Raw genomic sequence first — 21019 nt, forward strand, 5'->3', positions numbered from 1 at the left:
TTAGTCGAGGTGTGTGTAAGCTGCTTGAACACCATAGTTAACATAAATCAACAGTACATTATATACTCCAAGTCGAGGGTCGCGGTCAATCTGGTCAAACCATACCTAACCCCTCTGCTTCCATCACAAATCTTCTTGGATTTCAGAACTTGCAAGCGCAAACCAAAAATCCAAAGACGGAGAAATTCTCGCTGTTGCTTGCAGACACGGTTATTGTCAATGAGAAGCACCCAGAAACAATGCACACGGATTTTACAAGGTTCAGCAAGGTTGCCTACGTCCCCGGTGAGATGAGATCTTGCTTCACTATCAATGGAGAATAGGGTTATAGCGCTCGGTGGAACTATGACTGGGGATGGCCGTGATACAGTGAGAGCGCTGGGTGATCTTATTACCTATAAGAATGTCAATGTTATGCCACCTTTAAGGAATTGATGATTCAGATTGACCAGAAGAATGGGGCATTAATGTACCAGGGAGCCCATTCAATCTTCATGATGCCAGCTCTCTGAAGTTCCAAGGGTCTATCTATTTGAGGGAGGTCTCATTCCGTTCAAAGGACTCAAGACATATAAGTGAAGTGGTGCACAGGTCGCATCAAGGGAGTCAGAGAGAGCTGACAGGGCCACCTTGGTTACTCAGGAGAAGTTGCAGTTATCTGGGGGAAAATTCAAGCCAATAAGGTTGCAAGACCTGTGGATCCTCCTCCTCTTAAATAGACAGCTAGGTAGTTGAAGACTCTGTGTTCATATTTAGTTTTTTATCTAAATGATGAAAGATCAATTAGTTGTTACGTTCTGATATGCTTCTCATCCCTCTTAATTTCTTTTTTTTGGTTAAAGAAACAGCCCAATTTTTTTTTTTTTTTTTTACTTTCATATTGATCTGAAATCAGTCCATTTCCTTTGTTTCCTTTACAACCAAACACAGATAAATTCATCAATTACCAGTAAATTCTCCTCCCCTCACCAAACTCACCGGCCAAGAATCGAAGAAACCACAAGGCCTACCTACTACATTTAAGTTCAACAGGCACTCCCCCTGAAATGTACTTTTCCCATCAAAGTTGAGCTGTGTGAGGACCATCCTGCAAGGAACCCACTATCCAAAATATTATTGGATGGGTTGGCAGAGGGAACTGTACCAGTCTTTGAGCTAATACATAAACAGGTATGTATTGTTAGTAATGTATGCAGCCCTTACAATCCATGGGACACATCTTGCATCAGTCACCCCCTATTAGGGAAGATAAGAATTACATCACCATCATACAAGTTTAATATATAAAATGTAGGATAAATTACAGTAACTCATCTTGTCCAGGTATGTTGGGAATGAGAAGATTCCACAGTTAAAATTTTATGAAGCAGCTGGTTTGCTTGCCCCATGTTTACAAGGGGGGGCTCCTTGGTTTTGTTTTTTCAACTCATCACCAGCAACAAGAAAAAAAGCAGTATGCCTGAAAAGACAAAAGAACACATGATATGTTATTTTCGAGGAAAAGGAGAGTAAATGAAATATAGAGTAAAGATAGAAGTAGATAAGAGAATCAATGAAATGAGGTGAATAGGGACGTCAGCATTTGCCTGAAAAAATTCATCATTTTTATTTTTGAATCTGCATCAATCTCTGGGATGCTGTCCAGTGCTTGTTGCATGTGGTGTAACCACCTCTCTGCCCCTTTATGTGTGACGGGGAAAGGTCGGTGGCGTCCAATCAGGGCAGGATGACCTGCCAAGCACATGCAAAGATAAAATTCATCTATTATATTTGACCATAGCTTTAACTTATCACCTAATGGAAGAACCCTTCATGTCAGCAAGTTACTAGCATAGGAATATGTAATATGCATGGATGTTGCTTCTAGCTATAGTAAGAAATAATAGCAGATTACCAATATTCATGAACATGGGAGAAGGATAGAAACTCACGACTGTCTTGATGGAATCGGTGGTTAATTACTCGCATAATACTGCAAAATTTTCACTGAGGCAACTCGAATCAGTCAAGATTTTGTATGATCGGTTGGGCTGGGTCAACCTGATGCTGATCCAGCAGACTAGCTCAATATTTGGCCCACCTGGCCTCAGATTTTGTTGCACAAAATCCAGCCTTATCTAAGCCCCACCCAAAATTACAATATATGTATGGTAGGTGATTGTGTCGTACAAAGAAAAAAAAATAGAAGAAAGAAAAAGTGCACGTTTAAGTTACAGTTGGCACAATATAATCTTATATTTTTATGTATATACTAAATATCTTCTACACTTCAAACAAAAAAATAAAAATAAAATAAAATAAAATGAAAAGAGACCAAAATTACATTTAGAAATTAAAATGTGAAGTTCAGGCTGTGCATAAGCCTGACATGAACATAGTCAGGCTGGACTGTCCTTTGACCATGTGCAGCCCGACTTGTTAGAGTACTTGACTAACTCATCATGCCAACAGAAATTTCTATCCAAGTTGAATAAAAATCCAGTTTTCTTAAAAGGAAAATCTTGTTGTAACGTTTACGTTTTTTAATGAGGGTAAAATCCTGACATTTCATATGACAACTCAAAAGGCATGCAAAAAATTAAAGCTCTTGACATTGACAATGTTAAATATTCTCATATGTCAACTCGAAAAACATGCAGAAATTTACAGCTCTCGACTGTTGACAGTGACATAATGTTAACTACATAAAGAACTTTTGGGAATAAGGGGCAGTCAAAAGAAAGTTACAACTTATAAGTTCATGCTTTGGTGACAAGAAGAAGCACCATTTCTTAAAATTTAGTTTTCCATGAAACAACTAAGAGTAAACAAATTTAACCAAACATTGGGAAACTAATGAAATCAGGTTGAAACTTATCCTAGTAGGATACTTGTTTTACCAAGTGAGTCTCCTTCACAGAGTCCATCATTCAAAATGAATTTCAAGATTTCAAACATATACAATACCTATAGTTCAGGATTCTCACAATGTATCATTTACATGTCAGCATGGATCCACAAAGATTGCAGCTAAGAGATTAGAAATTGATTACGGAAGATGAATCACTCATACCTTTTCCTATTTTTTTTAATTCTTTTTTTGTTGTGAGAAGGGGGGGGGGAGTAACAAATGTATATTATTCCAAAAGAACAATTGACTACAAGGTATAAAATACAACAACAACAACAAAAACAACAAAAAAAGGCTTAAGGCTAGGACTCTCAATGAGGGGCTACAGCATATGATAGGAACCCAAATACAAAGCTCCTGTGATCACCCTCCCCCCTTTTCCTGTAGTCACCCTTCCCCACAGCCATATCATCAGCTAGGGAATTAACAGATTGCATCCTCCAAGAAAAGGAAAACTCCTCTTGAGAGCACAAAAACCTGGCTCTCATAATATATAAAGTCATAAAGATAACACGAGGCCCAACAAAGGTGAGTTGAAGCCACGCAATGACTAGCTGAGAATCACCTTCAACAACCGTGTTCCTCCCACCCACTGGTTAAAGTGACTTCCAAGAATGCCTCATAATATATACAAGAGCGTGTAGAAGAAACACCAAAACAGGTAGAATATAAATAGTATGCACATGAAAATATAGTCCTCACCCCCCCCCCCAAAAAAAAAAAAAAAAGCCTCTCCCATCTTGCCCTTTAAAACTTTCTAGTGAATCTCGGGTGTCAAAGCTAAGAGAATCGTGGACCAGAGGGGAATAACTTTACCACTGGAAGAGGTTTCCTGGCATGTCCAGGACTACACATTGATACCAACACTATATTTTTGTCACACCAGTGCATGATACAAATGCCCATCTGGCAAAATGTGGCTTATCCAAATGTCCAATAGCAGTAAACAGAACATGGTTTAACCATCTGATAAACCGACAGTGTGACTTCAAAAAGTCAACACCATGAAAATTTCCCTATGCAAAGTAATGATAGGGTCAGGAAAAAATGCAGTATTTAAAAGGTCCCAAATCAGCAAATGGGAGATTGGTCAACCATCTCATAGACTTCAAATTTACCTTCCTGAGAGGCTAGGACTTGGCTGATGCATAAATGGAGAACCTTTGACAGGGATAACTGGCACCACACGTGCTTGTCAATCTAGACTATGTAGATATAAAGAGCCTTGAATGGCTGTAAGCCTACAGCCACATAATTTTATAGTGAGCTTCCATTTAAAAGGTGAGGCAAGACCACCGTGGTTTTGAAACCAAACATGTCAAAGTAAAAGGGATCAACTGCTGTACCTGTTAGAGCCTAGAGCTTCTCAACCATGAACCAGTTTTATCAACGTTGAGATTCTGTGTGTGTATGTGGTTTTTTATTTTTTATTTTTCTTAAAAGGGATGGTAAAATGAAATCTTAGGATTTTTACGGAAATTGGAAAGAGTGATGATGGTCAAGAAACATGGGAAGCTGGAACTTCCAGCATGATGGAATATGTAATATGGTTGGCTTAGCTGTTTAATGGTAGCCATATGGTGGTATATACTGGCTGAATTGGACCCCTGAAAGGCAGTCAATTGATATAAGGGGATGAAGGTAAAAGCACGTTTCAGAGGAGGTTTATGTATGCTATAATTGGGTCAGGTTTCAAAAGTGGGTGAGGATTTTTGGGTCTACCAAATCTGCATCACTACACTTACACAGCTATAAGAATCAAGGCAATTGAGGTGAAACTTCACACCTTCAAGGGATTTAGTGCAAACACCAAACTTTGAAGCCACCACAATCCGAAAAATCAATTCAATAAAATAAAATATAAAATATAAAAAAACCCCTTGAAAAATCATGTAGAAGCTCCTATCAAGCTCCTCTACAGAAACTCCAATCCTAAAACAAAATCATGCAGATAAATTCTTTCCAAACCGATACACTGTCAGAATTTTTGCAACAACTTCCCAAAATCATGTTGGTTTCATTTTGAAGGATAACTGAAATCCCCTTAACAAAAAATTATGACATAAAAATTGATCAGTCTCAAATTCTTGAACAGAAATAACACTCGAAAGAAATAACTGTACTTTCCTTTTATTTACCAATTGTCCATGTACATTATTTAATTTTCTCATTCTGTCCCTCTAAAAACCTTTCTAAACTTCACCTTTTTTCTTTACCAAAATTTCACTGAATTTATTATTTAAGAATATCTCAAGGATTAATAGAATAGATGTTGATAACCATAAGTTCAGGATCTTAACAGTACTTTACAATTACAATGGCTATGAGCCAAAAGCTTGTGCTAGGGCGGTGGGTGGAGAGATCGAATTACATACTACGATAAAAAAGTAGTAGGTCAAGATCGGGAAAGAGTCCTCGCCTAGAAAAAGCAATGGGCGTTCGAATCTCCTTCTATATTTTCAATGGTGAGTCAAGTGCTTCTTTCTTTCTTTTTAAGTAATCGAGATTGGGTTGGTGCTCAGTTTACCGCACCGTGAGAACTTTATCAAAAATATCCCCTGTTTTTTTTGGTTGGTAAACCCTGATAAAGGAAGAAGTCCCATACAATTTGGAGATTCTTCCAACTCCATCCCACAGGATCCATCTCATAATACACCACCACCACCATATGGAGTTGGTCAATATGATGATTATGGAGCTCAAAGAGGAGCAAAGCTAGACGTCCTCGAGTTTTATGGGGATAACAACCAAGAGTAGTAAGTTGACCGGGCTACGGTTTGGAGATAAATTCAGATGGTTTAGGTTGATTGAGGTCAGGATTCAGGAATATCTTATTTGCAAAGGCTTAGTTGAAAGGTAGGGCTCGAGTCTGAGGGATCAAGAACCAACAACAGAATCAGACTTGTGGCATTGGTTTAATCACTACTTGGGCTGAGATGAGTGAAGTCATAAACTGGACATTCTTGCCCACCAACTATAAGTAGTGTATACACCTCAGGTTTACACAGATGAGATAAGAAAGCATGACGATTGAGGAGTACATCGCCAGATTCTATTATTTAGCCACTCGATATGATTTTGCATGGGATGAAGAGATATTGGTGGCATAGTTCAGCATGGATTGATATCCAGTCGACTGCCCACAATAGAGGATGTTGTACACGTGGCATATTAGGTAGAAGAAAGTCTGAAGCGGCACACACTCGAAGGACTTTTATAGATACTTTTTCTAGGAGTAACGACTCTAGACAGTAGCAATCCTCTCCCAAGAAAAGTCATTCAGTGAACCATGGATTATGGTTCATCTATGGCATCTTCACAACCTAATCGACCATATTCTTTACCTTGGAATGGTTTTGACAACTTCCTGTGATGCCAAAGGCTGTCCTTTAGTGTTTTACGTGAAAAATAATATGGACATCTTAGTGCTTAGTGTTCCAACCGTGTGGTGGCTTATATTGGATTTTTTTATACCTTATGTTCTAGAAGAGCACCTCGGTTTTGAGATAGTTGATTTGGAGGCAGAGCATGAGTTGGGTGAAGTCAACAGCAATGAATTTTGTACTGTGACACCCTTGTTATGTTTTTCATCCTGTTTTGACCACTCACAAGGTCACTGAGGATGAAGATAGGCACTACAATAGTATTGTCTAAACCCCCGTGAAGTGTAGTGAGAAATCATGTAGTCTGGTGATCAATGGAGGTAGTTGCACTAATGTCATCTCTGAAGGTGTGTCATATTCTTTTTGGTCGACCGTGGCTATTTGATAAGAAGGCACAACATTGTGGGTATGCGAATACCTACTCTTTCAAGCACAGTAACAAAGTCATTAAGTTTCCTCCCATAAAGAGCTCCCGACATTAAGCTCAAGAAAGTAGCGAGATTGAACCTTCTCTAGCGTGTTGACTTAAATGGCCTCTTTGGACCTCCAAACTCAACAGAATTGAGTTTACACTTGACTAGTTGGACCAGTATGACTAGCTTTGGACCAAACCTAGATGGAATCACTCCAACTTGGGTTTTTGGTCCAATAAGGGTAACTTGTTTAGTTAGTCTTTCCAACTTTTATTCATGTTTTGAGTTAAATACGTAGGAATATGAGATAAAGTTGGATTACAAGTTATTTTCAGTCAGTCTAGTTAGGACTTTTGTTTGTTTTTCTATTTATAATTGTATGTACCCAACAATGGAAGACAGAATTGAATAGAAAAACGAATGGGTTTTCTCAACGTGAGTGAGGCGTGAGTGTGTGGGGTGTGTGTTTCCTCTTCCCCTCTACAACTTTGAGTTTCTTCTCAATCATCCCTTCTCTAATTGGCACTCCACCAAAAAACCAGAATAAAAAGGCTCCTAAACAAGGTATGACCACCAATAACATATGCTCCACAAAAAAGGAGTTGAAGAATCCAAATTCTAAGAGGATTGAAGCCAAAAAAAAAAAGGAAGAAGAAAAATACTCACCTTGAGCCTTGTGCCCTAGGAAAACTTATCATGAAACATTATTCGGTTCCTTTCCAACCAAACTGGCAGTGGTAAAATGAGCAGGAAGGTTGCCATGAAATTCAGCAGTGGAGGGCCAATAAGAGGAGATTTGAAAATTTGAGAAGATGCTCAGAGTTGCTAGGGGGAAAGAGGAACACACAACCATACACTCACGTTGAGCAACCGACAATTTTCTATATTCAAATTTGTACTTCCATCACTAGAATATGATGTATAAATAAGCAAAAAACCAAAAGAACCCTAAAATTGGAATGTAAAATTGTATCTCCTAATACAACTCTAAAACTTATATAGAATTAAAAACTAACAGTCTATTCTAATGTATCCTACCAAAGCAAATAAAATAAATAAAAATTAACAAAACTACTTCCAACCTATGTTGGACTAAATAAGGGTTGGACTAGTTCCGTCTGGGTTTAGGTTTCCAAAGCCAGTCATGCTAGTCCAACTAGTCAAGTGCTATTGCATCAATTCTCCTCCCTTGAAAGAACTTGACTCCATCAAGTTTGGAGAAGGACCAAGGCGGTCATCTGAGTCAATATGCTAGAGGAAGAACAATCCCACTACCTTCTTGAGCTTCATGTTGGGGAGATCTTTAGCAGGTAAAACTTTATGCCTTTGTTATTGTGCCTAAAAGGGTAGGTATTTGCATACCCATAATGTTGTACCATCTTATCAAACAGTCACAATCAACCAAGAAGAATATGACACACCTTTAGACGGAGTACGACACAGTGCACTGTACATAGTTGTCAAGGCGACCCAAGGAGATGGAGGGGTGCCTAAGCACTTAGGTGACAAGGCACCAGCCTAGGTAACAAACGCACCTAATTGTTATTTTTTATTTTCCCTTTTTTTCTAACATTATTTAGTATTTCACGTATATCTTACATCATCAAAAATCAATATTAAACCACATCAAGTCATCAAAAATCAACATTTAGAGAAATATTCTTATTCTCTAATAAGTTTGACTATTCAAATGATTTTATTTTTACATGAGACTTTTTGTAGTAGGTAGAGCATAAAACTAGCTCCCTAACAAGTCTAAGATTACTTAAATATAAGTCGTAATGATAAAGTTATGTTTTGGTCAAACTTATTTTAAAAGTGCGTGAATTCTGTTAAAATTGCCTGAATGAAAATAATTTTATGGACATCAAAATAAAATATTATTTTACCGTACTTTTGATTTTTAGCAATGTTTTGCCATGATAAGATCTCTAAAATTTTTAGAATTGAGAAAAATCTAAGCATGTGAAAGTTGAAAATCACCCCAACAACAAAAAATCCAGTTTTTTCTCTTGGACTCAACTTGACTTTTGATCATTCTGGAATTTTATTTTTAAACTATTTTTATTGGATTCAAATAGGGGCTATTTCCTTATTTATGAATTAAGTAAATGAAAACATCCACTTAAATGATATTTGACATAAATAAGCGTTGCACCTTGCAACAAGGCAACAATCACCCAAACCCGACTCCTTGACAACTGCTGTATTGTATTCAAGAATCCTCCAATAGAGTAAGTGAACAAACACCTATCAATAATCTTACGATTAGCGTTTTCCACCCATGCAAATTTGTACGGATTTGGATGTGGCTCTATCTGTAATCCTAGCTTACGAACAACGTGTTAATAGATGACATTAGGCAAATTCTTCCATCAATCAACAAATACCTAATTGGTCATTGCACTTCACACAAGTTTGGACGATACTGCTGTGGCGCCAATCTTCATCCTCAATGACCTTGTGAGTGATCAAAACAGGATGAAGAACATAACAAGAGTGTCACACTACATCACTATCATTGTAGTTGACTTCACCCGGCTCACGCTCCGCCTCCAAATCAACTATCTTAAAACTGAGGTGCTCTTCTAGAACATAAAGGATAAAATAATCCCTATCAATATATGTCCCAACCATTCGGACATTGAGCACTAATATGTCCATATCCTTTGCACGTAAAACACTGAATGGCAGCCTTTGGTATCATAGGAGGTCTGTCGGAACCACATAGAAGTGGAGAATATGGTTGACTAGATCGTGAAGATGCCATAGATGAACCACTACCCTGTGGTTTGTTGAATGAATTTTCTTAGGGAAGGACTACTGCTAACTAGAGCCATTACCCCTAAGAAAAATATATGTAAAAGTCTTTCGAGTGTATGGAAGCTTCAGACTTTCTTTTACCTGATGTCACCTATACAACATCTTCCATTGCAGGCAACCGACTAGATGTTAGTGTAGCACTGATCTGAGGCTGCAAATCCATTGCAGAACAATGCCACCAATACCTCTTCATCCCACTTAAAATCAAATCAAGTGGCTAAATAATAAATCCTGGCGACTTAATCCTCAACCATCATGTTTTCCTGTCTCAATTGTGCAAACCTGAGGTGCATACGCTATTTAGCTTCACTCATCTCACCCAAGTAGAGACTAAACCAATGCCCCAAGTCCAATTCTGTCGCTAGTGCTTGATCCACCAAACTCAAGTCGTGCCTTTCAGCTTATCCTCTGCAAATAAGATCTTTCTAACCTCAATCACCCTGTACCATGTGAAAAAAAAGTCTCCAAACTGTGAGCCTAGTCAAGGTACTACTTTGGGCTATTATTTCGTAAAAATCGAGGACGTCAAGCTTCGCCCTTCTTTCAACTCCATAATCATGATATCGACCAACTCCATATGGAAGAGGTGGTGGTGGTGGCATACCATGAGATGGTGATATAGATGCACACCCATGGACCGATCCAAACCTATCTGGGTATACAAACAAAGATGAACCAGATCCAATTTGGGTCTTTGACCAATAGGTTATTTTAGGATTTTATTTCTATTCTCATGCAATCTTTTATTTTTCGTAACTTAAGTAGGTGATAACTACTAGGATGTAGTTTCCAATTAATTTGAGTTTCCAAATTAGATTAGGTTTCCTTTAATGTTGGTTTTCTTTTACTATTTAAATGCATGTAATGTTCAATTAGAGGACAGATTGAAGAAAATATGAATTGAGTATTTGTGAAGTTTGCAGGCATGTGAGCGGTTCTCCTCCCCCCTTTTCTCAGTGTGATTTCTCCCCTCCCTGCAACTCTGAGTTCCCCTCAGGGATTCTTCCATACCCTACCGGCCCTCCATCAACATGGTATTAGAGCCAAAGGATCCACTCCTTCGTCCTCTTTTCCTTCCCATTCCCCATTCCATGTTCTGAATTTTTCTGAGAACCTGAGTTCCAAAGAGGAAAAAAAAAAAGACATGCTGAACCCAAACCCCACCCCAGTGCCTCTTTAAGCACGACATCCCATCGACCCATTCCATTGACCCTAGATCGAAACTCTCCCTTCTTCCTAAGTTTTTGACAGAAAAAAAAAAATCCTTCCCTTTCCCTAACCACTTCAATCGACCCATCTCCTCCTTTATAGGTTCTACCAGCAACGACCCAAAAAAAGGGTGAAGTAGAGACGAGAGAGTGAGAGGCAAAGACAAAGAAAAAAAAAAGTAGAAGAGAAGATGAGAAGAGAGAGAAAGAACAGAGGACGTACCTACGTCGAAGTCCATCGCGAGCCACCCTCCCTCGGTCGAAACTGACTCCCACCGTTGGTTTAGATCACCACCGCCAATCCCTGGAATTCCTCCCCATTCCTCTTGTTGACTCTCCTTTGTTGCAGCGCAGCCTTTGCTGACTTACTTGGTTCGATTAGGTGAGAACTCCCACTGCTGGCTTCCTTCTCCAAGTAGGAGACGGTGACTCCAACCCCGATTCCTCTCTTTTTTCCTTTAAATTAATTCCCCTCTTCTTCCTAAACTACCCTTCCCATTCTCTCATATTCCTTTTTGTCCTAAAATTCTTTTAGCTTCCAAGTTTGCCCTTCACTCATACAAACAGTGACTGCACTTGTGTTTCTCATTAAAGTTCATAAAATTACAATTTTCCATCATATTATCAACTTCAGTGTATTTACCATTTTGCCACTTTTGTACACTTCCACATATTTAATGTCTTGCCATTGTTCTTGAGTATTCTCTTACCATAGTGGGTCCATACTGATTCTGAATAGCAAACCTAGCCGATGGATCTCAATCTTTTATTGGATATCCGTCAGCAAATGCAACTAATGCAAGAGAAGCTCGATGAGGTTCAACGACATTGCACGGACATCAACGCCCAAGCACAATCTACCTTCAACTATGTGATCTCAGCTATTAAGCAACAGGTAGACGAGCCAGAAGATGAGTCACCAATGGTGGAAGATGAGATGACATCGCTGGAAATTGAAGATCAACTTGTAGAAAAATTTAAATCCGTTGAACTCTTCAGTGAACCAATCGATTTTATTTTCCTGAGTCACTACTTCACCAATGAACTTCAAGTCATGGATTTCATAGCATTCGATCATGGTTTCGATGGTGACTTCATACAGGCAATGATGGATGTTGATCAATTGGTGTTGATTCTCCCATTCTATAAAATTCATGGACGAGTTTTTCTCAACACCGGGGGAGTTGATATAGATGCACACCCATGGACCGATCCAAACCCATATAGGTATCCAGACAGAGATGAACTGGATCCAATTTGGGTCTTTGACTAATAGGATCTTTTAGGATTTTATTCCTATTCTCATGCAATCTTTTATTTTGCGTAACTTAAGTAGGTGATAACTACTAGGATTTAGTTTCCAATTAATTTGAGTTTCCAAATTAGATTAGGTTTCCTTTAATGTTGGTTTTCTTTTACTCTTTAAATGCATGTAATGTTCAATTAGAGGACAGATTGAAGAAAATATGAATTGAGTATTTGTGAAGCCTACGGGCGTGTGTGAGCGGTTCTCCTTCCCCCCCCCCTTTTCTCAGTGTGATTTCTCCCCTCCCCTGCAACCCCAAGTTCCCCTCAGGGATTCTCCCCTACCCCTACAGGCCATCCATCAGATGGATCCTGTGGGGTGGAATTGGAAGAATCCCTAGATTGCATAGGACTCTTTCCTTTATCAAAAGCCACCAGCCACTCAATAAAAGCTGGCATGGATGTCATTATAGTATGGGGTAAATTGACAACTATGGTGAGGGTATCGATACATTCAATGGTGTCTATTTTTGCATCGGTTTCACCTTTGTAGGAGTTGAGCCATTAGAGAATCTCACAACTGGCCAACATGGTTAAGATATGGATAGAATCTCCAAATTGGTGAAGATTCTAGAGTCGGAAACCCTATTCGGATTTTCTATGGACCCACCCAAGCACGAGAAAAGGGTTAGTGGCAAAACAGTAAATACAACAACAAAAAACTCAGACTTTTCTCAACTTAATAGGGGTCGGCAGCAAAACAATAAATAAATGGAAATTTATAAGAGGATGGAAGAATTGTAATTAATGAATCATAAAGGATTACTAAAGCAGACTAGAGATATGATATGATGGGAAATAAAAATTAAATACCAGGGGTCGATTTGGAACAAATAAAATTGAAGGAGATGGGGAGATAAGAGAAGAAGATGGGTATTATTGAAAAATTGGGGTTTAAAATAGGGATACTTATCATTGGGGGAGAGAGGTGGAAGACTTGTTGGAGTTGTCTTATACCTCTGGAGTAATCAGTTAAGAAACTAACGGTTGGGGAGTTCGACTTCAACAAGGAAACCTTCAACTCACAATGTTTGGCACACCAGGAAAGAGGGATTCAAACCATGGCTACAACCTTCTAAAACCATGTATGATTTCCTCTTTTTGTTGTTCTCTCTTGCTTCTTTTTATTCACTGAAAGAGCATTAGAGGGGGCTCGATCAAGGTTACGGGGGAAAAAAAAGGGGGGCCAGTGGGGTTTGTCTATAAGAATCAAAGGGGAGAAGGTTGTGTGGTAATCGTAGGGATGGGGCTGGGGTTTTCGTTGATGCCATAGGTTTGGGGAAGAATGCGTGAACGCGATAGAAAGGGGTTACTATGGAATCAAAGGAAGGGCAGGAGAGCCTGAGCGAGTCGTATGGATGGGGTTTGTTGTGGTTTTTTGTTTCTTTTCATACTCAGCTTCTAGTAAAACTGGTGCCAATACCTAAGCAGATAGATAAAAATAAGAGTAACGAGAGGATGAAAGGAAGAAGAAGAATGAATTATCACAAGGGAACGGAAGAGAGGAGAGATTGATGGAGAAGATGGGGAACTTCAGCTCTAATACCAAATTGGTGGAGGGCCGGCCAGAGGAGAGTGGAAAATCTGAAAAGATACTCGAAGTTGCCAAGGGGAAATAGGAATACAAAACCACACTCACATTGAGAAGCCAACAATTTTCTATATTCAAATTTGTACTTCCATCGCTGGAATACAATGTATAAATAAGAAAAAATCAAAAGAATCCTTATTGAAATGTAAAACTCTATCTCCTAATCCAACTCTAAAACTTAAATAGAGTTCAAAATAACTAGTCTATTCCAACATAGCCTACCCAAGCAAATAAAATACGTAAATATCAACTAGTTCCAACCCCTGTTGGACAAAAAATCCAGGTTGGACTGGTTCCGTCTGGGTTTAGGTTTCCAAATCTGGTCATTCCAGTCCAACCATTCAACTGCTACTGCATCATTCAGCCTCTCCAATTAAAACCTCTAAAAGACCAAGCTTCAGTAATACTAATAAGGCTATACAGGATGGAACAGGGTGACATTCCAAGCTATCCCAAAATTGCAAAAGACATGGTAAAGGTACAGCGTACAGGGTAATGAATATGGTTTTAATTATCAGTATCAGATTGCCAATACTAGAAGCCTGTGCTGATATTTTCTTTATTTTCACCAGGCATGGTCATAATTAAAATTCGAATGACCGATATGGATTTGGAACCCGACCATCCTTAAACCCTTGGCAATGAAACAATAATTGAGGAACCAAGTCCACACCTTGTATACACATGAAACACAAGTTGAGGATGTGACAGTTTCCTGAGATGAAATAATCTATGACGAGGATATTGTCTGTGTACTGTGTAGGTCCTCTACAAGGACAATCTGAGGGTGCTAAACAAAATCTGTATAGAATGAGATGATAAATGATGATATTCTGAAAGAGAAGAAAAAATTAACTCACCTTAAACACTCCACTACAAAGCAATTCACACCCTTTTAGCTTTAGATAGAGCATAAATGATTCCATCACCGAATAACGATGTGATAATCATTCCGATTTAGCTAATTTTGGACACCAAAAATATGGCCCTAAAAGTATTTTTAAGATTCAGCATTTCAATCCTATCCTCTTCTAAACCTTCCAAACACCAAGCCATAGACAGAGTAATAAAACAGCAAGGTACCAGTATTCTGTAAATTGGGTGGTCCTACCACTAGAACTGTTCCTGTTCCATATCATTATAGACGGTTCTAACAACTGTCCAGAAACCATAAATTCAACCAGGGTTCCATATTTTTTACTTCACTCAATCAATTGAAAGGGTCCAGTTCTTAACTGAATTGATCCAAACTCACAAAAAAATACTTTCTAGCATTACTACACTCATTGCTAGAACAACCAATTTTCCATATATCAGAAAAGTAATACAGAAACATAAGAAATCTAGAAACAAATCTAAGATAAAGGAATTACCTTTCCTCTGAGAATAAAGAGGAGGACCTCCCATTCTCTGTACAAAGAACTCATACTGATTCTGAATTGCATCTTCTTTATTGGAGTTAGCGAAAATCAAACGAAACCATTCTTCCTCCTCATCATCGAAAACCCTTTTTTTTTAATCAAATTTCAACGAGAATCAACAAAAATATTGAATTCGATAAAAAAACAAGATGAAGATCGAGAGAGAGAGAGAGAGAGAGAGAAACCTGTTATAAAAATTGGTGGAGAGATCAATGAAGGTCTGAAGACCAAGTTTCTCGAATAAATTAGTATTGTCGATCGCAAACGCGTCGTTGGGATCGACTCCGCTCCATTCCGAAGCTTTCTGCTGAAGAGATTGCATCTTGGTAGCTTAGTTTGTGCGTACCACGCGACGGACTAACCAATTTATACCTGCCTAGCTGGGCAGTGAGAGTAGACCTCGCGGCCGTCGGCGTGGAAATCACGCTTTCTCGTGGTCTATTAAAGGAAGGGAGGGACTGGAGGAGGAGGAACCAAAGAATGGTTCTCTCAGTTGTCTCCTCTCACCTCCTCTCTCACTTCATAGACTCACACAAAGACTGGAAAGACTATAACTTTCCCGAGGACTTCGCGGCATTCAAGGACCTCGAAATCTATGGGCAGAAATTTTTTAATCTAAATTTTCTTTTTCTATGGGCGGAACGGAAATCTGAATAGAACGGAACGTATCGTATGACGTACATGGTTCGTAATCTCGAAATGATATCCATAAATTCGATCGGATCGGATTGGTATCGGTCGAGACCGATTCGATTTCAATCCAATGGTACGGTGAAGAGAAATGGTAACAAAAATAGATTTCTTTTTTCAAAATTCAAGGGCAAATTTGTCCGATTAAACTTGGTATCAGTATAGATATCGATCGACAAGAACCAAGATGACGAACCATGATTACGTATCTGAATTCTGAACTTCGTACAAGAGTGTGTGGTTTCATATTGTCGACATTGTGTCGACTAATGTCGACAACAACAGGGACGTGAAAGTGAATGTCATGCACCTATACGTTGAACCAGTCATACGGACCAGTCTGTGTTATTGGTATGAAAAGTGAACCGGAATTGAATAATCGAAACCAAATAGTAATTGGTTTTGATTTGGTTTGATTTGGTTTGAAAATTGAAATGGAAAAGCATTTTGTTTGGTTTCGATTTATATTTATTACATCACGAACCGTATCAAACCATTTATCTGGGACTGATTCGACTGAACCAATCAACAACCTTAATTGAAGGGGTTGTGATTGCCCTACGTGATCCTATCGGATGGCAACAAAACAAAAAACATTTTGAGGTTCATGTGAAAGTGTCAATTTGGTAGGGTATCGGTATTTGATACAGTATCAATATGGTACAAGCCATATATCCTATATTCGATACCGTACCGAATAGTGTTTCGTTATAGAAACCTTATATCGATATTATATCAAATTTATTTGGTTCGGTATTGGTAGTGGCATTCAGTATGGTATCAATATTTGGTACTGTATCAATAAGGTCTAGTGTGTTTTTTTAAGTCATATCTCATATTGATATCATACCGAATAGTGTCTTGGTACAGGAACCTCATATCGTTACTATACCAAATCAATTTAGTACGATTCAATACCGGTAATATGGTACGGTATCAGATTCGGGTTTTGGTTTTCGATATAGGTTGACACCCTTAGGGTTCATGTCAATACATTTAGGGGTTTTTCTTCCAATGGTCTTTTTTTATTTTTTTTTTATTTTTAAATATATTGGATCAAACTATCGGTATTAATTGGTTCAGTTTTGGTGTATACAGTACGGTTCAGTTTGATTCACATTTTTTTTTAAATCCACACCATTTACTAAACGATTGCGCTTTCTGAAACCGCAACCGTATAGTAAACAATTTCGGTTCCACGGTTTTTTAACAATGTCAGTTTCACAGTTTTAAACGGTTTTGATCATGGTTTATTCCATATAGCTTCTAAACGGTTAGTAATCGATTTGCTAGTTTATTCGCATGCTTACTAAAATTTGCTTTTGTTGATAAACACTTCAATCTTGTTTCAAATTAAATGAGGCATTGAACAAGCAAGGATTTAACTACATAACTACATAATATGAGTAAATTATTGAATAGACTATTGGACAACCTCTATGGTCCTTAATTCTTCTCTAAATTAAATCATTATGTTTTGTTAAAACAACCAAATATTTAATTGTTATACTGGTTAATCGGATAGATTTTGATAGTTTAAACGGTTTGATTTTCACGGGTCAATTCGGTTTGAAATCAATGGGTTAAATGGTTAAAAAGGACCCGACCCATTTAACTAATCGGTTTCAAACTTGAAACTAGAACCTAACCATTTACTAAACGATTTTGCGGTTTCAATGTAAACGGCTTGATTTAATATCGACCGGTCTTGTTGGTTTAAGTCTCTTAACAATCTTCCATTGGTTCGGTCTTGTTTTTTCATATATATAACGAAAAAATGTAAAATTAATATTGAACTTTATTAATTCTATCAGTTTTTTTTTTTTATATGGTTTTTTTTTTTTTTCTCTGAACCTCGGTTGTTTGTAAAAATTTAAAATCAATACCAACTCAATAAAAGAGTTCAATCGCTCAGCACGTGTAGTAGTTTGATTGCTTACAACAATCGTCGATTTTAAAGTTGGTAGGAATCTATCCCTGTTCAGACAGAATGACTCTCTAAGGCCCCCAGGACATTGACTTCCACCAACAGGGAACTATATATTGGATCTTATCCGATATATTCTACATAATAGCCTATCCTAGGTGGGGGATAAGATGAATTAATTTTTCAATTTTCCACTTCTAGAAATAGAGTGCAAGTTACATGATGATGTCAACACCAAATTGAAACCAATTAATCAAATCTGAACTTGATTATTTAAGTATCCACTATTTAATTATTAATTAATGTTGATAAGTATCCACCATTGCTTTTCCAACATAATAAACTCAAAATCTGTCTTCCTAAATTCTTTCCCCTCGTGACAATCACTAAAGGATGGTGGATTCAACCTCTCATATGTCCTTATTTTTCTCGTACAAAATATCTGTCTCGACATTTTTCTCATACAAATCTCTCTCTCTCTCTCTCTCTCTCTCTCTCTCATATGTTTATTTCCTCCACCTTCTCATGCACTTTTTTTTGCTAGTTGCGACCGTATAAAACCAAGTATAATTAATAGATCAAATTTTTACACTGGGTGTTTAGGAAATCTCCACACTCTATTTCATCAGTACCATTGGTTTGCATTAGAGAACGATATTTTTTACTTCATAAATTAGAGTTGAATTGGTCACGTCACCACTCACCAATGGAGAAAAGATTTCTCTAATCTAACAGTGAATGAACTTTAACTAGTGTCCGTTGGGAGGAAAATGGGGGTTTTTTGGAGGAAAATGGGCAGAGGTTGGAGCTGGGATGGGAAGAAGGGAGCAAGAGGGTGGGAAAAGATGATAAGAGGGTGGGGTCGGGAAGAAGAAGAGGGGGTGGGGCAGAGTTATAGTGGGTGTAACGGAAGTGAGGCGGTGGTAAGAGGGGGTGGAACGGGAGTATAAAAGAGGATGAGGTGGAGCCGTGGAGCCGTGGAGCAATAGGCTGGGGAGAGGGGTCAAGGGTGGAACAAGAGGAAGACCCGGGGGGTGCTGCTTCATTAATGGGAAGAAGCAGGAATTTAAAATATAAATAAATAAAAATAAAAATTGAAAAGATGGGATGGATAAATAGAAAATAATGACAAATCAGATCATTAAGAGTTTGGTGGGATTGATTAAAAACTGAGGAAGACATGGTAGTATGGTACCAACAGAATGTATAATCATCAAAATGCGATAGGGTATCTGCATATTTGAGGACAAACACAGGTGGGTTTTGCAATCAAGTTCCCTTCTGTCTTTGCACTCGAGATTCAATCCCAATCAAGCCTGAGAAAAAATTGATATGTTGCTCCGGAAAGCATTGGTGGAATTGTTGGCTCTATAGATACGGTAGGGTATTTTAATTAGAGAGAAAATATTTATTAGTTTGGAAGGAACTATATGATATGTAGGTTCTGCATGTGAAACATGGAAGAATTTAAATCTTTGATAAAACACAACACATCAACCCACATCCACTCTCATAGTATAATAATCATTGAACACGTTAGACTAGATTCTAGCCCATACATGCAACAGCAAAACAAAAACTAAACAGGCACACATAGTATACGGTCCGCGCAAACAAAACAGAACATTAAAACACTATAGAAAGTAGACATATATTTCTTTTAGTCTTCCTAGTGGATCGGTCCTTGATGGAGTAATGGGGTGACATACCGCAAAATGAGCTCTTGCTATTCTTCAAGCAATCCTCCTATTTTCGGGAGAGGATATTTCGTTCTAGAGAAAAAGCATACCATAACGTATGAGAATTGGATCGATAGGAGGCATATGTTACTAGAATGCACCTAGCATTTGCTCCCGTTGGAGCTTCTCGTTTTCGACTTGGCATATTTCTTGCTCTATTCTCTCAAGTCTTCTAGCAACATCCATGGCTACTCAAAGCTTTTTCTTGTTTACCTTTGCCAAACAGAAAGAAACTTCTATTTATAGACGTTAGAGGCCCAACACTCGTTCATGGCCATTGAAAATTTAAATAAGATCATTCCAAATCGCCTATATGAGGATTCCAGTGCCCCTTGATAGACCCTTTAGTAGAGATGAAATGCATCATACTATCTTTCAAATGGAGGGATCAAAAACACCCAAGTCCTGATGGCATCCACCCATTTTTCTTCCAAAAATATTGGGACTTAGTGGGCGATGAAGACACTGATGGGGTCCTTAGATTCTTTAATAATGGTTTCATTCTCAAAGAACTTAACAATAATTTTATTCCCCTTCATTCCAAAAGTCAGGGACCCAAAATCCCTTAAACAATACAAGCCGATTAGTATATGCTACACTCTATAAGATCATCTCTAAGGTCTTGGCTAACCGGCTTAAAGATGTGATGTATTAAATTATTTCTCCATTACATGGGGCTTTCATTCCTCGTAGACAAAAAATCTCTGAAAATATTATTCTGGTTCATGAAATCCTACACTTCATTAAAGCAGATATGCATAAGGAATTTCCCCAAGTAGAATGAAATTTTCTCTTCATACTATGAGATGCTTGGGTTTGGAGAAAACTGTATCAACTGGATTAATCAATGTATTTCCACTGTTTCATATAGGATCCTTATAAACGGGTCACCCTCCAGTATTTTCACCCCTTCTCGAGGTTTGCAGCAAGGAGACCCCATAAGTCCATATTTCTTCCTAATCTGCTTTGAAGCACTCTTATGCATCATCCAAAATAGGATTCATGAAGGGGACTTTTCACAATCAGAATTGGCAGAAAAGGTCCTAGTTATTTCTGTTGATTTATTTATATTTAGTGTCAAAGTTTCTAAATATTTCTCGTGCCGAGGATGAATGTGGGTGTGGGTCTACACCTATCTACGGGTGTATAGACACATTTGTATTTGTAAGATGATGCTTGTACACATACATGCACGTGTGTAGGGATGCTAGTATATGTACAAACACATTTGTATATGAACATATACAAACATACGTAAAAATGTACGTTGTCTATATATTTTATAGATTGCCTAAAAATTGGATAAGGAGTTTTTATCAAGTGTTTTTGTTCTTCCCACTCTATATCATGTTCTTCCAAGTCTGTTTGTGTCTAATAATGAGTATAGTCTTTGGATTTCCCTGTGTAATCACATATTGGAATGCACCTTATGTGATTGGGAATTATTTTATCTTGGAGGTATAAACACAATGGTCAACCCGGTTGCTCAATTAGGAGCATTTAAAATCCTTAAAGATAGTATCATTCTGATACGACTCAACTCAAATTTTGTTTGTTCTTGATTCAAGAAAAAGAATTGTCACGATTCTATGAATTTATACATCATCCAATGTAATCATATAATTATAA

General features: G+C 38.0%; 1 protein-coding gene across 2 annotated transcripts; it reads right to left on the reverse strand.

Annotated features, from left to right (window-relative positions):
* Positions 1–1149: 1149 nt before the first annotated feature.
* Positions 1150–15604, reverse strand: LOC122062556 (two-on-two hemoglobin-3). Of its 2 annotated transcripts, none has more exons than XM_042626185.1 (4): positions 15220–15604; positions 14987–15120; positions 1594–1731; positions 1150–1466 (listed from the first exon to the last, which is right to left on the reverse strand). In XM_042626185.1, the coding sequence occupies exons 1-4, from the start codon at positions 15354–15356 to the stop codon at positions 1360–1362; spliced, it is 516 nt and encodes a 171-aa protein (XP_042482119.1). In that variant the 5' UTR covers positions 15357–15604; the 3' UTR covers positions 1150–1359. The 2 variants fall into 2 exon arrangements, with proteins under 2 accessions (XP_042482119.1, XP_042482118.1); XM_042626184.1 differs by having other exon boundaries at positions 1150–1459; positions 1587–1731; positions 15220–15600.
* Positions 15605–21019: the final 5415 nt, after the last annotated feature.

This window comes from Macadamia integrifolia, unplaced genomic scaffold, assembly GCF_013358625.1.
Source record: "Macadamia integrifolia cultivar HAES 741 unplaced genomic scaffold, SCU_Mint_v3 scaffold1073, whole genome shotgun sequence".
NCBI lineage: Eukaryota > Viridiplantae > Streptophyta > Magnoliopsida > Proteales > Proteaceae > Macadamia > Macadamia integrifolia.

Excerpts from the sequence above, each read along its gene's own strand:
- LOC122062556 (XM_042626185.1), bottom strand. The coding sequence starts at position 15,356 with ATGCAATCTCTTCAGCAGAAAGCTTCGGAATGGAGCGGAGTCGATCCC. Across the intron at positions 15,121-15,219 it reads TCCACCAATTTTTATAACAG|GGTTTTCGATGATGAGGAGG; the intron begins GTTTCTCTCTCT and ends TTAAAAAAAAAG. Across the intron at positions 1,732-14,986 it reads TCTTTATTCTCAGAGGAAAG|GTCATCCTGCCCTGATTGGA; the intron begins GTAATTCCTTTA and ends TGTGCTTGGCAG.